At 36.4% G+C, this 21,071-nt stretch overlaps 2 protein-coding genes and 1 long non-coding RNA gene across 3 annotated transcripts; 2 read left to right on the top strand and 1 right to left on the bottom strand.

Moving 5' to 3' along the window:
• Window positions 1-10,164: 10,164 nt before the first annotated feature.
• LOC121249221 lies at window positions 10,165-11,428 on the top strand. The gene is made up of 2 exons (XR_005937614.1): window positions 10,165-10,651; window positions 10,953-11,428. It is a non-coding gene; the product is annotated as an uncharacterized LOC121249221 (long non-coding RNA).
• Window positions 11,429-13,577: 2,149 nt separating this feature from the next.
• On the top strand, window positions 13,578-18,879 carry LOC121250121 (protein-tyrosine-phosphatase MKP1-like). The gene is given in 4 exon segments (XM_041149065.1): window positions 13,578-16,171; window positions 16,174-16,739; window positions 17,390-17,562; window positions 18,545-18,879. Coding segments are annotated over 3 exon segments (2,493 nt in total). The 5' UTR covers window positions 13,578-14,301; the 3' UTR covers window positions 17,447-17,562; window positions 18,545-18,879.
• Window positions 18,880-19,062: 183 nt separating this feature from the next.
• Window positions 19,063-20,460, bottom strand: LOC121250130. The gene is made up of 2 exons (XM_041149075.1): window positions 19,764-20,460; window positions 19,063-19,458 (listed from the first exon to the last, which is right to left on the bottom strand). The coding sequence occupies exons 1-2, from the start codon at window positions 20,334-20,336 to the stop codon at window positions 19,366-19,368; spliced, it is 666 nt and encodes a 221-aa protein (XP_041005009.1). The 5' UTR covers window positions 20,337-20,460; the 3' UTR covers window positions 19,063-19,365.
• Window positions 20,461-21,071: the final 611 nt, after the last annotated feature.

Raw genomic sequence — 21,071 nt, forward strand, 5'->3', positions numbered from 1 at the left:
TATTAAAAAATAATTTTTTTATACAGATTTTATATTTATTTATTTTTAAAAAATGATTACACAATACTTACCACTTACATAATTCACATCTATAAATATAATTTCTCATGTAAATATAATAATCGTTGGATAGAAAATGATATGGCCATGTAGGGTCTAGTTTATTGGAAATTTCGAAATTTATTGGCAAAAATAAAAGGAAAATATCAGAAAAACAAGAGATAAAGTTGAAATAGTTGACCAAAAGGAGGTAAGGAAAGTAAGATTCAACTGTTAAAAACTCACACAAAAAAAAAAAAAAACTGTAAAAAACGATACAACAATTCTCCTTGGATCCTCTCTCCATATTTCTATGAAAACGATAAAATATAATGAATATTACCTCAAATGATGTAATTTTTTATTTCAAATTAAGTAAATATTTGTATTTGTATTTATAATTTATATGTTTTATTTATTATTTGTTTATAATTTATATGATTTATTTACTTTTTAAATTCGTGAATGAGCATCCAAGCCCTCTCACGATCATTCGATTGTATTGGTAGGTTCTGATCCCATAAAACAAATTACATCAGTAATAATGATTATAAAAATAAAATCTCAATAATTATAAACAAAAATTAAATCAAAATATCGCTCCATTTTATCTCTTTATACATTTACTAATTATTTAGATGATAATTTTATAAATAGTAATAAAATAATTTATAAACAGTTAGAAGATTATTCCAGCTCTTTTAGATTAGGAAAATATTACTTCGTCTACCAATTCTTACTGCTCTACTTGACCGTTCGGAAATTTTTTTTTATAATTTTTTTGCTTAATGATTAAGAAAGTGATTTTAAATGTATTGGTGTATTTTTTATTTTTTAAAAATATTTAAATATATTAAAAAAATGTGAATAGAAAAATGAAAAAAAAAATAGTTGCAAAAGTACCTAATGGTCAAAGCGAGAGGGCTACTCTGGACGGCAAAGCCCGAGTCTTTAGGTTAGGTTTGGGTACAAGAATATCTCAGATATTTTTAGAATACTCTATTATTATTATTATTTTATTATTACTTTTCGCCTACTTTTTTATTATTATCAATTGTTTTTTAGTTTTTACTACTATTTAATATTTTTTTATTTTTTTATTATTATTCACAACTATTCTAAACACTTTTCACTAACTAGGAGGCTCGGCTCCGTTCTAGAAATCGATGTTAGAAAAACTAGATCAGAATGAATAGCAGAAGCGATATTACCTCACAGGAAATATCTCAGATCTAGTGCGGTTTTACCTCACAGGAAATATTTCAAATCTAGTGCGGTTTTACCTCACAGGAAATATCTCAGATCTAGTGCGGTTGTTCCACGGATTCTCTAATGTCGTTATTTTTCAACAATCTTCACATCGATTGTGGAGTGTGCTATGTGGCAATATCAGAACAACACTTACACGTTCCACAACCTAGATGCCGTGACTAGAGAGAACCATTTGAGAGAGAGATTGTTCTTGATTATCCAAGTGTTTTTTCCAAGGAGGGGGAGAGACTATGTAAATAGCCTCTCTAGTGTAACCCCATTGCTGGCCATTAAGAGCAACTTCATAACCCCCAATAGGAGGTGAATGGATGTCCACTATGGGTGCCCTTTTCTGACATCTCTCACTCACACATAGTGGGCAAGACCCCAGGTCTGCATTCCTCAGTATGTTCTCAATCTTGTTCATACTGGCAGATAGGCTGTGCGACCATCGAGCACAGTTGTAAAAGAAAAATGGGAGCACTATACCAAATCTCTCCGAGAGAAGACCAGCATAGCAACATTCCTAAAAGTGTCTTGTTATGCCTCGACTCATTTGGTCACATCAGACTAAGCATCTCTAATCCCTCTCGAGTCCAAATGACTCAGAGCAATGCTCAATCTCTATAAAACATAATGTACTCACAGCTATATTGCAACCTCCAAGAAGCAACATAACTTGCCGGCAATTAATACACACCATTACCGATGTGTTACCAAATAGTCTTCCCTTCGTGCTCATGTCATTTAGTTTCAGTCTAGTTGCTTTCCCAGCAATGCCTCTTTAGACCGCATCATTCATGGCCATAGATAACATGCCAAAGTAGCAAACACTAAAACATCAACCTCGTGACATAGTCAAAGGTCTCCTAAGGGCATAAATAAATTAAGGTCATCAATTATAACCTACAGGACTCACACGGCGAGGAAGCAGGGAACCATTCACTCACCTCTACTGTTGTCTGCTGGTCGCAAAAGCACATGTAGTATGAAATGCACGCTACAGTGGAGTTCTCTTTCCAAAGAAAGAGCGTATTTCTATTCTCAATTCACCATACAGATCTTAGTTTAGTCGCTATCTTAGCGCCTAACCCGAGTCCCACCATTTGCTCACAATCCAAAGCGCCAAAGAGGGTCTCGCATCTGGCTAAACCACAAGCTATATGGATTGTGGGTAACCATGCACGGTCCTTAGACCTCATCTTAGCTCCCATTAAGGCGACATATCTATTGTGTCTTCCAACTTATCCCTCTCCGGACAAGTACCGAGTAACATATTGTCTCATCTTTGCTCGCTACCTCTTTGTAGTGCCAAAGGCGATTGCTCGTGTGAGTGAGCCGATCTAAGCCTGTCAATATACTTTTTTCACCATAACTCCTAAATTTATGGTGAATGTGTGTGCTTACCAAAGAATGCTTCCAATCACGCCACATGATCATTAACACATCAGTATCATGTGCATGACGAGCAATACCATGAGGTACAGAGAAATCACATGGTCAACAACAAATTATTAAATCACAACTCTCAAGTGGTGTTTAATGACTATTTCTCTCCGTGCACATTCTAATGTGTAGTAACTTTCCAAAACATGCTCCTACCAAGAGACTCAGCTTTTACATGTAAAAATCATTTGCACAACCATGAAGTCAGCAATGACTCATCGCGAATCTCATTTAAGTCAGACTCACAATATAAGCTGTAGATTCTAATTAGCAAGTCTAACTGCGATTTTTAAGAATCTACAAGGTGACCACAAATGTTATTCAGCAAACTTAATTTGCGACTTCAAAGTTTCATATAAATCTCTTGCACTCAACAAAAGCATGTGAAATAACCATTATTTATTTTTCATTAAGGGTAAAGCGATTAGGGCCTTTGCCCCCAAAGATAATCATAATAGTCTAGTCATTACTTTTAACAACAATCTCATCACAAACTCACTTAACCAAGTAAGCCATATTTACCCTCTAACAAAATCTAAACCTCTAACTCCCATGAGAAAACCAAAATGGAAACACCAAACAGTATAGGCAAAACGAGATTCTTTAGTATTTTCCATCTCATTAATTGTTTATGGATTTTGAACAAGAGCTCCTAGAAATTGTTTTTCTCATAAACAGTCTCACAAGACATGAAGTCTGAGCTACTTTTCAGAAACCCATGTCCATTACCTCGTAGTATGGAAAACCTTTTATTAGGTGACAATTAATTATCTAAGATAACCAATTCGCAATATCTCTTAAGATGACACTTTTCAAATATTGTCAACAGCGTTCAAAGAACCCTATTTTATTCAATAGGTCATTTAATAAAAAACAACGACTAGGTACATTGGGTATCTCTAAATAGATGGTTTGTTTAGGCCGCATGTAAACAGTACCAGCAGCATTCATTCGCTTTCTGTACCAAAAAAGTACTAATAACAATCGTGCGCTCAAAATACTTCATGCCTAAACAGCACAAAAGCCAACCATCTAATTCTCCTATGAGAATCAGCTATTTAACACCTTTAAGAAAAGTTTTCAATAGATATGCGATCAATAGCTATCTAAATGCAACTCAATTAGTGCCAAGAGATGGATCTATACCTCTGTTAACTCCACTTTTCCTTTGTCAATTAGATCAACAACCCTAGGTTGGATCATATAAGTGAAGCGAATCTAAGATTCTATGTTGAGATTCCTACTATGTGAATTCAATACCTTTAATGGAGCCATATTACAAATATTCTCTTCTAGTTTCTAAACGACGAGAGAATATTGATATAAAGCTACCACGCTATTTATGAGGATCCTTATATTCTATAACTTTTGGGAGTCACTATCACTAATGGTACACCTTAACTCAAAGGTATACTTCCACTAGTTGTTGAATTACTCCCACTATTTTCAGCTATCTTATATAAAAAGAATTTTGAAAATATTAAGGTTAAGGTAATGTGGAATGAAACGTGATGAAAACGTTCTTTTAAAAAATAAGTGTTACAAAAATTCACAATTCCCCACCCTCGCCGAAAATACGAGTAATTCTCTTGACTCAACCAAAAAATGATCAAACTTAGATCCTCTCGAGTTTTAATAGAATTCACGTTTGCACAAAATAGTCACTCAGCCTTTCTCAAAAGCGAATGAACTCAATCTAAGGACGACAAATCAGAATTAAGGTTACAACCCCATATTATATCAACCCAAGTGTGATGTAACAACTGCTTTGTGCCATAATTCATTTATAACACCATTCTCAGCAAGTCAATAAATTACGAGATAATTGTTTTCATCATATAACACATACGATTGCGATTTCGAAAAATTTTAAATTGAAAAATATATTTTCAAAAAAAAAATTTGGATCACATTTATATGATGAAACAACGTATTTATTATCAAAGTCCTTAGTATGCATGTATAGAAACTTTCACATAGAAAATGCTCATATTGTCTTTTCTCTTTGACTCTACTAAACCAAGGAGAAGGATCTCATTAGCGAGAAAAATTTCAATTTCTCAAGGTTCACATCCATCATCCTATACCTCAATGGCATATTTTAGTATATCATTTCCCCACCTGAGAAATAATACTACTAAGTCAATGAGTGACCATCCAACTTCTAAACCTCTAGAAATTCTCACTAACTCCACTACTTTCAATCAGTCTTAAATCAAATTAAGTATAGACTTCACTAATATCGCATTAAAAAAGTGCTAATAAAAACATCGTTTTGTGCAACAAGTGCAGTATGTGACGCTTTAGCTGCTAACTAGCGATATATCATTATTTCTTGCATACTCAATATTTTTCATATTCTCCAATCCACTATAGGAGAGAAAAGAAAAAAGACTTTGCAAGAAATTATCTTAGCCTAAAACCTATCTTGCATTAGTGCAACCACGAGCAAAATTTTTAGTTTAGGTTTAGATAAGTCATACCTAATTATTCAGACTTTTGCCACAGTTGCTATGCAAACCTCAAAGGTGCTTGGTATTACTCTCAAGGGGTGCTCCAAAGTTTATATATCTACAAGAACCTATCTGTTCTCGCTAGAGAGAAATAAAACTTAAGCAAGATTACCAGTGCTAATAGCTCATAAAGGTGCACTGATAAAATCTTTAAAAAATGAATGTGCCAATAAAAAATGTCCTCAACACCCTTGCACACTCAGATTTTAATATCCTTACTCGCCAGACATACTAGCAAGTTTTAGGGAGTATGTTCTTATCTGTGAGTAATCTAAGTTGCTTTAAGATTATAATGCTCAACCTCAAAATATAAGAGCAATTAATTTTTGCGTTACAAAAACAACGCGCAATTTCTACTATTACCCACAAGATTCTTAAAGGCAAAATAGTGATTTAGCTCTATATGATAGTTGATCCCATCAACTTCTATAAAAATTATAGTGCATGCGTCCTACGCGCACTTCCAATTTTATTCTAGACATTTTAGAGGTTTCACAATAATGATGGTCTAAGACTATCTGACACTCAAAATAATTTTCATTCGTTTCCGACTACTGCTCATGGAGGAGATTAATATGACAATTAAGTCGCATACATAATCTCTAGGCTTTATTCTTGGTTATCTCAAAGTTACTAAACTATGCGTATCTTATTGCACACACATCTATAAAATTTACCGTGTTAATCTAAGTTAGAACGAAAATAATTAATATACGTTACAAGATCGAAAATGCGCTAAGCTTCTTAATCATCTCTTGCACCTCAATGTCTAATTATTAATTTCTAATTTAATTTTTACGCAAATTTATATCGTATAGGAGATTAATTTCAAATCAATCTCAATCATACTCCCACTAGGATAAGCAATTTACCGAGTTAGTCACATTAAAAAAAAAAAAAAACAATTTCTTCTCAGATCGAAGAAATTCATTTGAGCCAATCAAAAGTATGGACTAATCAAACTCGGACTACTTAATCCTCTAATTTATCACATTTTAAAAAATTGAAGACAATTCTAAAAAATAGTCTAACAATATAAGTGATAAATTAAGCTCACAATTACATGCAATCACAATACATGTATGAAAAATAATCACATCACATTTCATCCAAATAATTATTATTTACCAAAAAAAAAAAATAATAATCTAGGCAATTTATAACATAAAATAAAAAGCCTAACAAATGCGATAAAATATGACATCATAATATCTTGACATGCATGTATTTAACAAGTGCGTGCTAAAAACATATTTAAGAAAAAAAATATTTTATGCCACAATTATGAATTAGTAAATAAAATTAGCACACACTAACAATAAGTTCTAGCCCAATGGTGGAGCTTATAGCCCTTGTGTGTGAGGTCTTGGGTTCAAAACACCACCCAAGCATTTTGTCAAAAGTCAGTGCTCTTAGACAGCCAATGGGCCGCACCCCTTTGGGCGCCCAGCTGCAAAGCAGGCTTGTGCCTGCTGGGCTCACAACCCAATCCACAAGCACTCTTAACAGGATATGATATGGACCAGATTTTTTTTTTTTTTTTAAATGGCCCAAAACAATATAAGCCTAAAAATGATAACTAAAACTGTTTTTGTTTTGCTGAAAAAAAAAATACAAGGGCCAGGCCGAAAAGCTTTATTTATTAAAAAACAACCCATTTGTTTTACGGCCCACAACCCATTTCACCTTGTAGCCTCCAGCCCATATAGATGAAACACAAAAAAAAAAAAAAAAATCACTGTTCTTCTTCCTCCTCCCCAACGGTTACAGAGTAACTTAACGGAGAAAAAATAGCATGTAACTGCCACCGCCACCCTTTCAAGCTTTCAGCCACTACGTTAGGGTTCCTGCCGCTCACTGGTGCGCGTCGTTCCTAGTGTGCGCTGCGCTTGGTGTGCGCAGCACCTTGTGCTCGCTGCCAGCTCCCCGTCGCAGCTCCTAGCGGCAACAGAAAGCGATGGCGGCGCTGCCCCACCCGGTGTAGCATGCAGCTTCTGCATAGGTTGCTGCATCGCCTTTTCACGTGGCTCTAGGTGCAGCAAAGCATACCGCACTAGCCAGGTGCTTTGGTTGAAGCCGTCGTAGGCACTGCTTGCAGCTTTGCCACTTGCCGATGGGTCCCTGGTAGCGCTGCACCTAGATGTGCACAGCGGTGGGACCGAAACCATGTGCGCGCAGTGCACCATTGCAGCGCGGCAAACCTCCACTCTTTGGCATGCTGGATTGGTACTAGGTGCGTAATGCACTAAGGGGCAAGCAGCTCCAGGTCGTGCACGTCGCACCTGGGTGTACGCAACGCTTCCATGTGAAGTAGTCGCTGGCCGCGGCTTTGTGTACAGATATTTTCAGTCCACGGTAGCAGCACCCTTGGATGCATGTCACGTGGGTGCAACCAACCCTCTGGTGGATGCAGCACCGAGGTGTATAAACACCATCAGGTGCGCGACACATCACGGTGGTTGCAATGCCACATGTGAACAGCCACACCAAGGTCGTGCTCCCCTTTGCGTGCGTCGCAGTCATTGCCTGTGCAACGGCACCATCACCGTAACGACCAACTCGTCGGCAACAATGGTTACAAATCATCGTGCATCAAAAAAATTTCTCGTAAATGAAATACAACGTGCACGTCAAAAAATAAAATGGGAACAACCGATCTTGCTCTGATACCAATGTTAGAAAAACTAGATCAGAATACATAGCGGAAGCGATATTACCTCACAAGAAATATCTCAGATATAGTGCGGTTTTACCTCATAAGAAATATATCAGATCTAGTACGGTTGTTCCACGGATTCTCCAGTGTCATTATTTGTCCACAATCTTCACATCGATGGTGGAGTGTGCTATGTGACAATACCAGAACAACACTCACACGTTCCACAGCCTAGATGTCGTGACTAGAGAGAACCATTTGAGAGAGAGATCGTTCTTGATTATCTAAGTGTTTTTTCTAAAGAGGGTGAGAGACTATGTAAATAGTCTTTCTAGTATAACCCCCTTACTGGTCATTAAGAGCCAACCATCTTAAGCCACTTCATAACCCCCAAGAGGAGGTGAATGGGTGCCCACTATGGGTGCCCCTTTCTAACAGATAGTTCTCATCTCTCTCTGGCATTTGCCCTCTGACTTCACTTTCGGCTTCGGTAACTAGACGCAGTTTGTTGACCCCGGCTTCTCACTCTCCATCGTTTGATAAAGAAAAAGTTTATTTACAACTAGCTAGGGGAATCGTAGCGGCACTGCATCCCACGTGGCCGGTTGTTTTAAGAAAAAAAAATCTTAAATGGAAGAATAATGACTCAAATAACTTCAAAACGATCCTAGCAAAAACTCACATCTAAAATGGAAGCACACGCGATTTAGAGCAATTAGATGAAGATAAAATTATCGGAGAACCAATAACTCAGAGAAAGTGATGCGTTAATTACAATTTGAATATTTCCAAATGGGAATGAAAAGGAGAAGGAAAATGAAAGGAGGTGTGAAGTGGAAAGATTGACCAGCTTGGATTAATGAGAGCAAAGGAAAATAGAAGAAAAAGAAACGAAAATGGGCAATAGCATCTGCTTATCCTTTTCCCTTTGAAAAAGAAACGAAAAGTGTGGTCTGTGAAAAAAGGAAAAAAAATCTATGTGAACTATTATTACCGCAATGGTCTACTATTGATCGAAGAAGAGGAAAATAGAAAATATTATTTGTTTCAAAATGTGATTTGCTACATTGAAAGAAGAAGAAAAATTTATGTTAATCTTTATTCTTGCAATGGTTTACTACTCAATCGAAGAAGAAGAAAAAAAATAAAAAATTTTCAAAATACGGTCTGCTATCGAAGGAAGAAGGAAAATAAGGAAAATAGAACTTTGACGTTTACTTTTACTTTTGCCTTTTTACTGTTTATTTTTTTTTCTTAATTTTATTTTTACTTCCACGTAAATTTTATCACGTACAGCCGGTTTCACGCATGCCAATTGTACGTAACAAAACTGTTTGATAAATACAGAGCGATGCTGTTCAATCACAGCGATGCTTTTTCTACGGATTGTAGGCTTATGGGAAAGGAAATCCGTGTACGATATTAGCGAATTGAATGTTATTTCACTCTGATATCAAAGAAGTAATTTGTTTTTAATTGGAAATAATATTTTTTTCAGTAGAATTAACTACCCTCATACTTCTTAAAAAAATAAAATTCTGATACTGAGAATTGGCACATCAGAGACGAGCAATCATTTCACCTTGAAGAACATACAATTCCAAATTTTGTGGAAAGGAAAGTACCGCAACCGTTTTGGTTACGTAATTACTTACTACTTAGGTGCGTATGTACAGTGATTAGTTTTGTCTCATTTTATCATTATTTTTTTTTAAATTTTTATATAAAATATATTAAATAATTTATTTTTTTAAAATTTTTTAAATAATAATAATATTAAAAAATAATATTTTAATAATATTTTATTTAATTTTTAATTTTTATCTAAAACCATCCGATCTAAGCTCACTGTCCAAAGTGTACTTAGTTTGTTTACATTGTTTTACATGTTGCCCTTATACCCTACACAGACGAATGTTAGTCCTATAACCTTGATTCACTTGTTTTTTTTTTTTTTTTTAACTGAAAAAATGTTTATTTTTATCTGTTTGCCATATATGTGGGTGATGGTGATTAATATCACAGAAATGAAATGCAAAACTCGTAAACTATGTGGATCTTTCCAAGTCAGTTCGGATGATTTACGGTAATTAAGGCGTTTGTGGTGATAAACTATTTGGATCTTTTCAGTAAGTATTGCTTGCTATATAAACTTGATGTTACCCTAGTAATATGTTTATATGGCCTGTTTGGATCAAGTCGAAAGTTTGGAAAGTCCTACGATTTGAGCATAGCTTATAACAGATGTCTTTAGCAAAAAATGTCCATACTGTTCTGCAAATACCCCCAAGGGAAGTGTCATTTATACAAACCAATGCCTGTAAAGTATTTGAATTTTTACATCTCAGGGGAGAAACCTTCAATTCATTTGAAGCAAATCTTAACCCACAGAATGTAGTGCATAACTGGTGGTTCCTGGCAGTAACTTCACATTGGCATAAAGCCAAATGTCCAGTTGTGTCAACTTAAAAATATTTTATGTTGGTACAGGTTGGGACTTGGGGTTTCTCCAAAGGCTGTTGCAAAGGGTTTCAGATGCATTTTTCAGCAGTCGAGGCATTTAGTATTATCTTGACCATCCCGATGTCCATTGGGATAGAGTCTATACTGCCGAACCACTAGAAGGAATAAATGATGCTTCCAAGCAAGAGCTTGTGCTTGGAGGAGAAGTTTTTAAGTGGGGTGGAAATAGCTGATACATCAGTTGTTCAGCAAACGTTATGACCTTAAGCTGCAGCAGCTGCAGGTATGCATATGTGGATAGTAAATCATCAATTACTTGTCAAGATTTACAAGTAATTGATGATACAAACCCTCGACAGATGATTTACTATTCAGCAGTGTTTTGAGTTTTTGCTGCGATGCCCAGGGGTGCGCAAGTTCATCCCACGTTTTCATTCGAATCGTTTCTCTTATCTTCAACTTTTGCAATTTATAGATGCTTATATTGATTGTCTTAATATTGGGTGGAATATTTCCTTTGTTTTACTTTCATGGCTATTATTGGCTCTTGAGAATTGCATTTGACTCCACTTTGTTTCCTATAGGGTGCTTGTGGGGCAGGAGAGATGACATATACCACAACTGCATCACTCCGGTTGCAATACTTCGAATGTCTCTTAAAAATAGGTGTGGGCTTCAAGCCACCCCAATGACCAGCAAGAATGCCCGGAGCCCCCCAATCGTCCAGGGTCATGCTTTGATCGATAAGATTCCCTATCGGGAGACTAGGCGAGTTTAAACATCTCGGGCTGTGTTTTGTACATGGTACTCAAAAGAATGCAAGTAAATGGAATCATCCTTTCTTGAGTCCAGCATACTGTATGGTAATTATATGCTGTTGAATTGTTATCCCATATGGATGGGTTTGGAATCCTGGCCCCTTGGCTTGTAAGAGTTAAGATCAGTAATGACTGTGAAGTCAAATGAATAAAAAATATGTCACTGGTGATGTGGTATTGATGATGTTAATACTGTTTTTGTAATTTTACCTGGAATAAATAAATCGATGTATTCAGTTTTATTACCATCTCAAATTACCAGTTCCTGAGCAGAGTCGTGAACTCGTAGATATTTCTACTGTAGCCCTGCAAATACGATGGAAGATGTTGGGCGTCCATAAAAAATGTCACTGATTCATTCGGGATGGGAATTTTCTGGCTTTTTTTGTTTCGAACAAATATCGTCTGTTCTGATTCCTTGTAGGCTGAAAGTGCTATGGCAGAGGGTGGAGTTTTCATGCGAAAATTAGTGAAACTCCCAGGAAAGATGACAACCTAGGTTGAGATATTCTAATCTGCCATCATACTTTTCAGATAACCAGGAAAAAGACCTGCAGACAACAATGAATGCGATGCTCGCATGGCCCCAATTCATGTTCCAATTCCATGCTTCCGGAATCGGTTCTCTTGCATTTCCCCAAATTGAAATTGACTTGAGCTAACCAAACCCGCATATGTGGCTACTGGCTATTGCCAAACCCTGAAGGTAATTCATTCAAGTTAGCTGTTTGCAAAGGCTCCATGTCTTGCATTTCCCCTTCTGCACTGCTGTTTTGTTTTGCTTGCATTTTAGGGTGGTGAAAAAAGACTTTCAAAGTTGAATGAGTGCCTTTACTCCTAATAAAATGCTGGGCCCTGGTACATAATGAAGGACCCTCCTCCCCATTGGTGAAAGTTTATTTATTTATTTTTTCTTGTGAAGGCGATCCTTGAGTGTTTGTTTGTATTCAACATATTATGATGAGGTGTTGTCATACATGTGCTGAAAATGTGTTCCCTCCCATCATCCCTGCCTTTTATTCCAAACTACACACCTCTTGCACCTTCTCTAGTCAAATGGCAAACATCGGTTTACATGTCGGGCTATACATTTAAGTGTGAATTCCAGAGATTTTTAAAGCATGTAGGCCATGGATCATGAGTTCAGCTTTGGCATAGTGTTTTTTTTTTTTCTTTTTTTCTTTTTTTCCCCCCGGCAATTTGTACACCTGGGAAACTAGGATTAGAGTTAAGTCTATCCAATGTCACTTTCCTCGTCATAAGTCAGAATTGCAGATAACTGGGTCCATCTTTTTTAGTGTTTTTTTCCTCATGTAAATCCATACGTCTTGAAACGTTTACTATCAAGTCGATTAGTGCTTAGATAAGACTAATAAATAATTCGATGCTGCCAAAAAATGTCGTTTTCTCTCCCTCTAATATCAATCACTATTTTTTTTTGGTTTCAGACCTTACTTCTATATCTTATTATTATATCTCAATATCATTTGCTAAAACAGATTTCTCCCAACTTTTCAGTTTATCCCTCCCTCTCTCTCTCTCTCTCTCTCTCTCACATCTTTTGAGCCATTTTATTTCTACTCAGATCTAAACTAAGCACTTCCAAAATTGAGACGAGATGAGATGAGATAGTTTTAGATGAGTTGAATAAAATATTGTTAGAATATCAATTTTTAATATTATTATTGTTTTGAGATTTGAAAAAATTGAATTGTTTATTATATTTTGTGTGAAAATTTAAAAAAAAATTATAATAATAAAATAAAATGACATGAGCTGATATAGTTTCTGAATCCAAACGGCCTAAATAAATTGTCCCTTTTGAAGAAAAAGATAAATTCTACCTTCCAGCAATCTAAGGGACAAAAATAAAGAGTTGAATCGTGTTTATGTATCATGATTATTATTATTATTAATGAAGTATTTATTTTAAAAATAAATAAATAAATAAAGGGTTGAATTGGGTTTCCATTTAATCCAGTGGTATGAGATGCCATTTATGTCTTGGGAGGAAGCTTAAACGATAGCAATGGTGAACAATGATCCTTTAATATTTAATTAATTAATAATATTTATTTAAAAATAATTTTAAATAAATGATATATTTACTTTTATTTATTTATTTAAAAAACCATAATTTTAGAATATACTTTTTCAAAACATGAAATTATGATATATATTAAAAGAGTAATGCTAGAGAGAAATTATTGTAGCAGTGCACACTTTAGAATTATTACAGACTGCTTCTAATTTTCTATTTTTTTTTAGATTTAAAAAATATATAATCTAAATAATACCACATCATATATATAAAATAATTATTCTCAACAATAACTTCTATCTATTTTTATTCATATTAAAAACTCAAAGAAAAAAGCAAAGTTAAATTGGCTCTCACACTCACAGTCGCAACAATTGGCAGGGACTCCTTATTCCCCCCTCCCCCACCTCGCCCCGTTCTACCCTTTGCTCAGCTTTGCCTCCTTTTTTCCCTCTATTTGCTCTGAAGCTCTCTGTCTCTCGCACCCACATCCATTCTCTCTCTCAAAACTACGTCCCTTTCATGGCTTCCTTTACGTACCTCACTCTGTAAGTCACAAATCTAATCCACCCTCCTCTCTCTGCCAGCTTCGCATAGCAGGAAAACAAGCAGAACAAGAAAACAAAAACCCTAGAAATTTACACTATGGTTTCTTTCATGATATGAGTTTCTTAATTTATTTCATTTTGTTTTGTCCTTTTTTTTCGTGTTTAAGCATTTCACTTCAAGACTGAGACTAGGTTTTCCGCTTTCTTCTTGCTATTTTGCCCGTTAGATTTGCCACTTTCTTCTCTCTCCAAATTCAGAATGCTTGTTTCTTGTTTTTCTGTTAATTTCCTTTCAATTTTCCCCCTCTAGATTTTATGCTTAATTATTAATTTGCTGCCTAAATATTGATTTACTATCAAGTTTTATCTGTCGCAGTGTGCATCTTATGCTTGATCTGATATGGGTTTAATTCCTCACATGTTGGTTAACCCCACCTTGCTTCACTCATCGAGGATAGTGTTTGAATAGTAAGGGTTCTGGGTTTGCTTCCGTTTTCACACTGAGATAGTGAATCTTGAACTGGGCATGGTGGGTAAAGAGGATGCCTCCAGTAATTCTCGGGCTCCGTGCCAAGTTTCTGGCAACCATAGGATGTTTCTGCGCTCGGCATCGTGGTCCTCTTCCCGTGCTGCCTCCCAAAACCCGGATTCTGGAGAGAGAGAATGCGGGGATCCAAATGGTAATGCAGGAAACAATAACGGGCAAAACCGTCGGTTTCCTGCTCCATTAACCCCGCGATCACAGCAGAATTTCAAAGCTCGGTCATGTTTACCGCCACTACAGCCATTGGCTATTGCTCGCCGGAGCTTGGATGAATGGCCCAAGGCTGGGTCAGATGATATTGGCGAGTGGCCAGGACCACCTACACCAAGTGGGAGGGAGAGATTGAAGCTTGATTTGTCATCAATCGAGCGAAACCCAGATAAGAATGGCGGGCTTGTGAAGAGGGATAAGATCGCATCCTTTGATAAGGAGTGCTCAAAAGTGGCTGACCACGTATATCTTGGTGGAGATGCAGTTGCAAAAGATAAGGATATACTAAAACAGAATGGGATTACTCATGTTCTGAATTGTGTAGGTTTTGTTTGTCCTGAGTATTTCAAAGATGATTTTATGTACAGAACTTTGTGGTTGCAGGACAGTCCATCCGAGGATATTACTAGCATTTTATATGATGTTTTTGACTACTTTGAAGATGTTAGAGAACAGGGTGGAAGGGTTTTTGTTCATTGTTGCCAAGGGGTGTCTAGATCCACATCCTTGGTGATTGCGTATCTTATGTGGAGAGAAGGACAGAGTTTTGATGATGCTTTTCAGTATGTCAAGGCAGCGAGGGGTATTGCGGATCCAAATATGGGTTTTGCTTGCCAATTGTTACAGTGCCAAAAGAGAGTTCATGCATTCCCTCTTAGCCCGAGTTCTTTATTGAGGATGTATAGAATGGCCCCACACTCGTCCTATGATCCTTTGCATCTTGTCCCAAAAATGTTAAATGATCCTTCCTCTTCTGCACTGGATTCTAGGGGTGCGTTTATTGTCCATATACCTTCTGCAATATATGTTTGGATTGGTAAGAACTGTGAGACCATCATGGAAAAGGATGCAAGAGGGGCTGTATGTCAGATCGTTCGGTATGAGAAAGCGCAAGGGCCAGTAAGGATGATAAAGGAAGGAGAGGAACCGGCTCATTTTTGGGATGCTTTTAAGCACCTTTTACCTTTGATGGAGAAACCGAGCGATGGTGTAGAGGCTGGGGAATTAAAAGTCAAGATTTGTACAGGTGCCAGGAAAGTGGACTCCTATAATGTTGATTTTGAGATATTCCAGAAAGCTATTAAGGGGGGTTTTGTGCCTCCACTTGCATCATCTGAGAATGAACATGAAACGCACCTTCCTGCCAGAGAAAGCAGTTGGAGTGTATCAAGGCTTAAGTTTGCGTCTGGCGACATGAAAGAGTTTGTGGCAGCTCCCAAATTGTATCTCTCAAGGGTCTACTCAGATTCTAGGATGATGGGACATCCATCTACAAATCTATCGTCCCCTTCATCATCATTCTCGTCATCGTCGTCACCTTCATCATCATTCTCATCATCGTCGTTGTCATCTTCATCTTCTGCTTCTTCGCCTCCTTATCTCTCTCCAAATTCCATCTGTTCAGATTCAGGCGCCACTTCAAAGTATTTGTCAGAATCCTCTCTGGATTCTCCTTCTGTGGCTTCGTGTTCTCTTCCAGTATCTTCAACTTTGCGTAACTTTTCTAACTTGTCCCTCTTGTCATCCAAAACTTCTGATGGTCCAGAAACTGTTGGTGTCAATTTGAAGTCGCAGCCACGTTCTAAATCAACTTCTTCTGTCCAATCTAAAGTATTTTCACCTTCCCTTGCTGAACGCAGGGGAGCTTATCAAAGTCTCTGAAATTGCCATTGATGGCTGATAATATGAGGGTGGCATATACCCCCTCAAGTTATATTGCTGATCAAGAGGACGGTGTTAGGATGAACAATAATACTTGCTCTCCATGTGAACTGGATAGGATAGAAGATAAAGTTGACTTCAAGGATGCTGTTGATAATGGGGTGGGAGATTTAACTAAATCCTGGAAAAAACATCCTCTCGGATACGACCTGGGCTCTTCTGTTTCAAATGGGATGGAGGAAAGTGGGTCAGCACATTGTAACAGTATGCAACCTTTAGTATGCCGATGGCCCAGTTTAGAAAAGATTGCAACATTTGGTGCAACTGATATGAATTCTAAAGATGCTTTTGCTATTTTCTCTCCAGATTTAGGCAAAAATGAGAATAGAATATTATATTTTTGGGTAGGAAGGTCTTTCGACCACGATGGAAGTCAGATTCAATTAGACAGTGACATAGAGTTAGATGATAGAAAAGAGCTTGACTGGAAACAAATCGGTCGTGATGCTCTTAACCAAATGGGTCTTCCGAGAGACACCACTATCAAGGTATTAAATCTTCATTTACGGTGTTATATTTTATTTTCTTCTTCTGTTTTGTGTATAATTTTTATCATCTTCAAATGCCTAGAACTTTAAGGCAAGGTTTTTACTTGTTTGTAGCCTTGTATGGTTTAGTCAGTTTGCCATATGAAGTTTTTTGTATTGTGGGACAGCAACTATATTTTAAGCCTTTATGATTTAGCTCAGGTGGTATTAGACATGAAAAAATTGTTTTATTTGAAATGAAAAGATGTAGAATAACATGTTCTGAGCTTTCAAGGAAACCTTGGTTTGAAGTGTCAGGATGTTTTTGAATGACATCTGAGAACTGTTGCTTCTAAATGGTGGCATATGTGAGTTAAGTTTTTTTGAGCAATTTATTTGTCACTGGTAAACTATCTATCGACCCCATGGATTGTTAATTGCTTGCCTTGTGGTAAAAGCTGTTGGGATTGATGCGTGGGAAAGATTTCGGGTTTGAGCCAATTGGGGCTCAATCCTTTATAAGCTTAAGCCTTGGAGAAGAAATATGTCACTCTAATTTAAATTGGCTACATAACACGTTGACAGGCAATGGCATAAATATTCATGCTGAAGTATTCTTGCAGTGTCTTATAGTTCCTCTAATCTGAATGCTGGATGTGGTTTATAAGCAGATTGTTAAAGAATATGAAGAGCCAATGGAGTTTCTTGCATTGTTGAGTTCGTTGTAGTTGCGTAGATTCTGCAATACAATGCCCCGGTTCTTTCTCTGTTTCTTAGGTTGGCTCAACTCCCTGCAACTTTCTCGTTCATCAAGATAAACATTCGCTGGTAAAAAATCATTGAGGTAATGACTATGTGTCAAGCATCCTCCATCTAAATGCATTTCTTCTAGTTACCAAAGCACATGATGGTGTATCTATTCTTGTTGTAATAGGTGAAGAAGGTTTTCTTCAAGATTATTCTCCTTGGACTTTTACTAGCAACATGCTAAATTTGCGGAAGTAGGTCTCGTTTGGATGTTGAGATGAGATGAGATGAAAAATTTGTAAATAGCAGTGCAATAGTTTGTGAATAGTAGTGAAATGATTTGAGTTAATATTTTTTATGGGATTTTGGGAAAAGAGAGACAAAATTGAATAAAAATATTCTAAAGTTAAAATATTGTTAGAATATAGTTTTTTAATATAATTTTTGTTTTGAAATTAGAAAAAGTTGAATTGTTTTTTGTGTTTTGTTTGAAAGTTTGAAAAAGTTGTAATTATTAGAAAATGATTAGATGAAAGAGTTGAAATTTTAAAATTGAAAAATGCTTGTGTTTGTAGTGTTTGGATGTTGAGCTGAGACCATTTTGCAAGCCAAACGGGGCCTAAGATGCTTATTAATTTCCAGGAACAGTTAAACTCGAATATAGTTAAGAGAAGATACATTAGTTGTTCGATCATTCATTTTTTAATAAGTAATTCCAAAAGGACTTACAGTTTTTTCATTTAAATTTATAATAAACGGTACATACATACCTACATACGTAGATTTATGTCATATATGAGAGTTAGGTGAAACACTTGGTAGTTATGTTCCCTCACGGCCACTGGTCTTTTTGAAAACTGTACAACTGCCAATGGAATTTTCAACTAATTTGCATCTGCTTCATCGATCTTATATTGGTATATCTGATTGTGAAATTTTCAGACTGGGTTTCAAATTGTTGCCCTTGTGGTGTGCACTGTGCTCACAAACGGTCATAATTTTGATGTATTGGGCAATCGTTCAGCTGGCCTGTTACCCCCCTCTTTCTTATTGGGATATTTTCCTAATGTTGTTTGCAGGAAGGCTGCTCTTTGAAGTTGGTGCGTGGCTCATCACCTGGGTTGTACAGTGTCGTAACACCCTCACTTTCGTGTAACATTCATTTTCTTGTATATTCACTCACACCATTAGAAACAATCTCAGAGGGCCTTGGCAGACAGAATAGATGCAGTTGATACTTTCTTTTGCTGGATACTCTTGTTATTAGTTCTTCCCTTGAATCGTCCTTCAATGGTTACTTATCATTAAATTCTATGCGCAATGTTGTGTGCGTGGTACAAGCCATATCACAATTTGTATCATGGGCAACTCAAAAATGCTAATATTGTGCTAATGTCATCCATCTTCCCCGTGATATTTCATTTGTACATGAGTTGAATTCATGTATCTCTAGTTTGAAAGCCAATAGAATACGTGCTATTGCCGTGTTGGCATGGCACTAAAAAAGTGGATCGGGATCCGAAGCAGTCAGTTTTATTTCAAGCACCTTTATCGGAGAAGTCGTATCCATATCCGGTGGCAATACAGGCAGAATTAGCACAAGTTTACTTTCTATTTAGATTAGGGAGCTGCTACGTCCACGGATGAACAAGAAAAATACTTTCTTTCTAAATATCATTCTGCCTTTTCTTTTACAGACAAAAAGAAAAAGCATATTGCCACACCATATCTGACTTACAAGGAACACAACATCTTAAGTAGAAATCTCACAGAATTTTTTTTTTTTTGTAATTTCTGGATGAATAACACGTACAGTTGTTGCCCTTGGAACCCGAACAGACGAATAAGATGCAACGTTGCGCGCCTTCATTTGGTCCTTCTATAATCCCTCGTTTTTAATTTACTCCCTGGTTCTAATTTTGTCCGGGCAGGAAAGGAAGATATCAGTCAGAACAGTCTTGGATTGCAGAGAAGCCTTGAGCAATTTCACACCCTAGCAACAAACCAGATAAAGGAACAAACCATTGGTCATATGTAATTATAATAATGGCTCTACCATTATCCATTATTTTCCTTTTTATTTTTCTCTCTTCAATTAATAAGAATTATATCGTTCCCATTTCACATATGAATCAATCAGCTAGCGAGTAACTGCATACCAGAAAAAGAAACTACAAAGTCATCACAGAACTAGACTCATTTGACATTCACAAATGGACTGTATTGTGGCGAGAGGCAAGTAAAGAAGCAATTGATAGCTGTAATGCACATAAAGGAAGGGATCGATTAATAGAATACCTCATCCATACCCAAGTCTACAACCTTCTCTTCAACAGCTCCAACTTCCTCGACATTAAACTCTTTAAGCAGAGTTATACCAGAGATGGTGGTCATGGGCTTCACCTCCAGATCATCCATCACCATGTATGTGACCATCCCTTCTACAAAACCGCCCTCAGTAGTAGGCGCGCACTGTCCACAACTTCTGATCGGATTAGCATCCTCGATTATATAGGCCCTGCAATTCCAATGTACCCACTGATCGGGGCTCAGTTTCCTGTATGTAAATGACGCATCGTTTGGCAAGAGGAGAGAAACGTTAGCACCAGGAACGGCTACTTTGGGGTTTAAGAGGAAGTCTTTGCCTTGGTCATTGAGAAAGCAAGGAGCACTCAGATTTTTAACGCTGTTGTGGAGGCTTGGCAGACAGCCTACCATTCCTTCCTCTTTTAGCAGCTCAGCAACAGTTCCCACCGGCAGAGTCAAAATGCTGAAGAGGAAATCAACGCATTTCTTGTCTGCTTCAGCAAAAATCAGACGTTGCTTCTTTTTGTCTATTAACAACTTCAGGCTTACTTTGGTTGTTGCCATTAATTTGTAATTTCTGTGAATGATGATAAATCTGGGAATGGATTCGGTATGCAAAGGGACCTCCTCCTTTGGCTTGGCTGGTTTCCCATTTATAGCCTCTCTCTCTCTCTCTCTCTCTCTCTCATGTTTTTAACCCTCTTTCTGCATTGAGACAGTTGCGATTCATGAAACTTCGGGCGCCGTGATTTTCTATTTTTCAAAAGTGACCGTTCATATATTTTATTTTATTTTTTAATTTTTTTAATTATTAAAAAAATGATTATTAGTATATTGATATATTTTTAAAATTTTTAAAATATTTAAAGATATTTAAAAAATATTTAAAAGAAAAATGCAAAAAAAATTATAATTTCATATCAAGCGGAGAAACATGGGTGGTATATAGTAGCAATACACTTTCCAGAATGGGACTGTTGATTTTCTAAACTAAAAGGCTTGGTCGCTATTTCTTTCATTATTCTAATAGAAAAAATATACTGAACAATATTTTCTCGCGATGGTCCATGGAGAGAAATTTAAAAGATGAAAAATGTTCATCTTCAAAATACATATCAACATACAATTTGTCATTTTTATCTTATTTAAATATATATTTATACATCAATATATATATTTAAATAAAATGATAAAAATGATAAATCATGTGTGATTTATAAATCAATATATATGTTTAAAGATAATGATAAAAATGATAAATTACATATTTATATATAGTATAAGAGATGATAAATATAA

This window comes from Juglans microcarpa x Juglans regia, chromosome 1D (genome assembly GCF_004785595.1).
Source record: "Juglans microcarpa x Juglans regia isolate MS1-56 chromosome 1D, Jm3101_v1.0, whole genome shotgun sequence".
Lineage (NCBI taxonomy): Eukaryota > Viridiplantae > Streptophyta > Magnoliopsida > Fagales > Juglandaceae > Juglans > Juglans microcarpa x Juglans regia.

Coding starts and splice junctions, on each gene's coding strand:
- LOC121250130 (XM_041149075.1), bottom strand. CDS start 20,336: ATGGCAACAACCAAAGTAAGCCTGAAGTTGTTAATAGACAAAAAGAAG. Junction 19,459..19,763: donor TAGACTTGGGTATGGATGAG/GTATTCTATTAA, acceptor GTTTGTTGCTAG/GGTGTGAAATTGCTCAAGGC.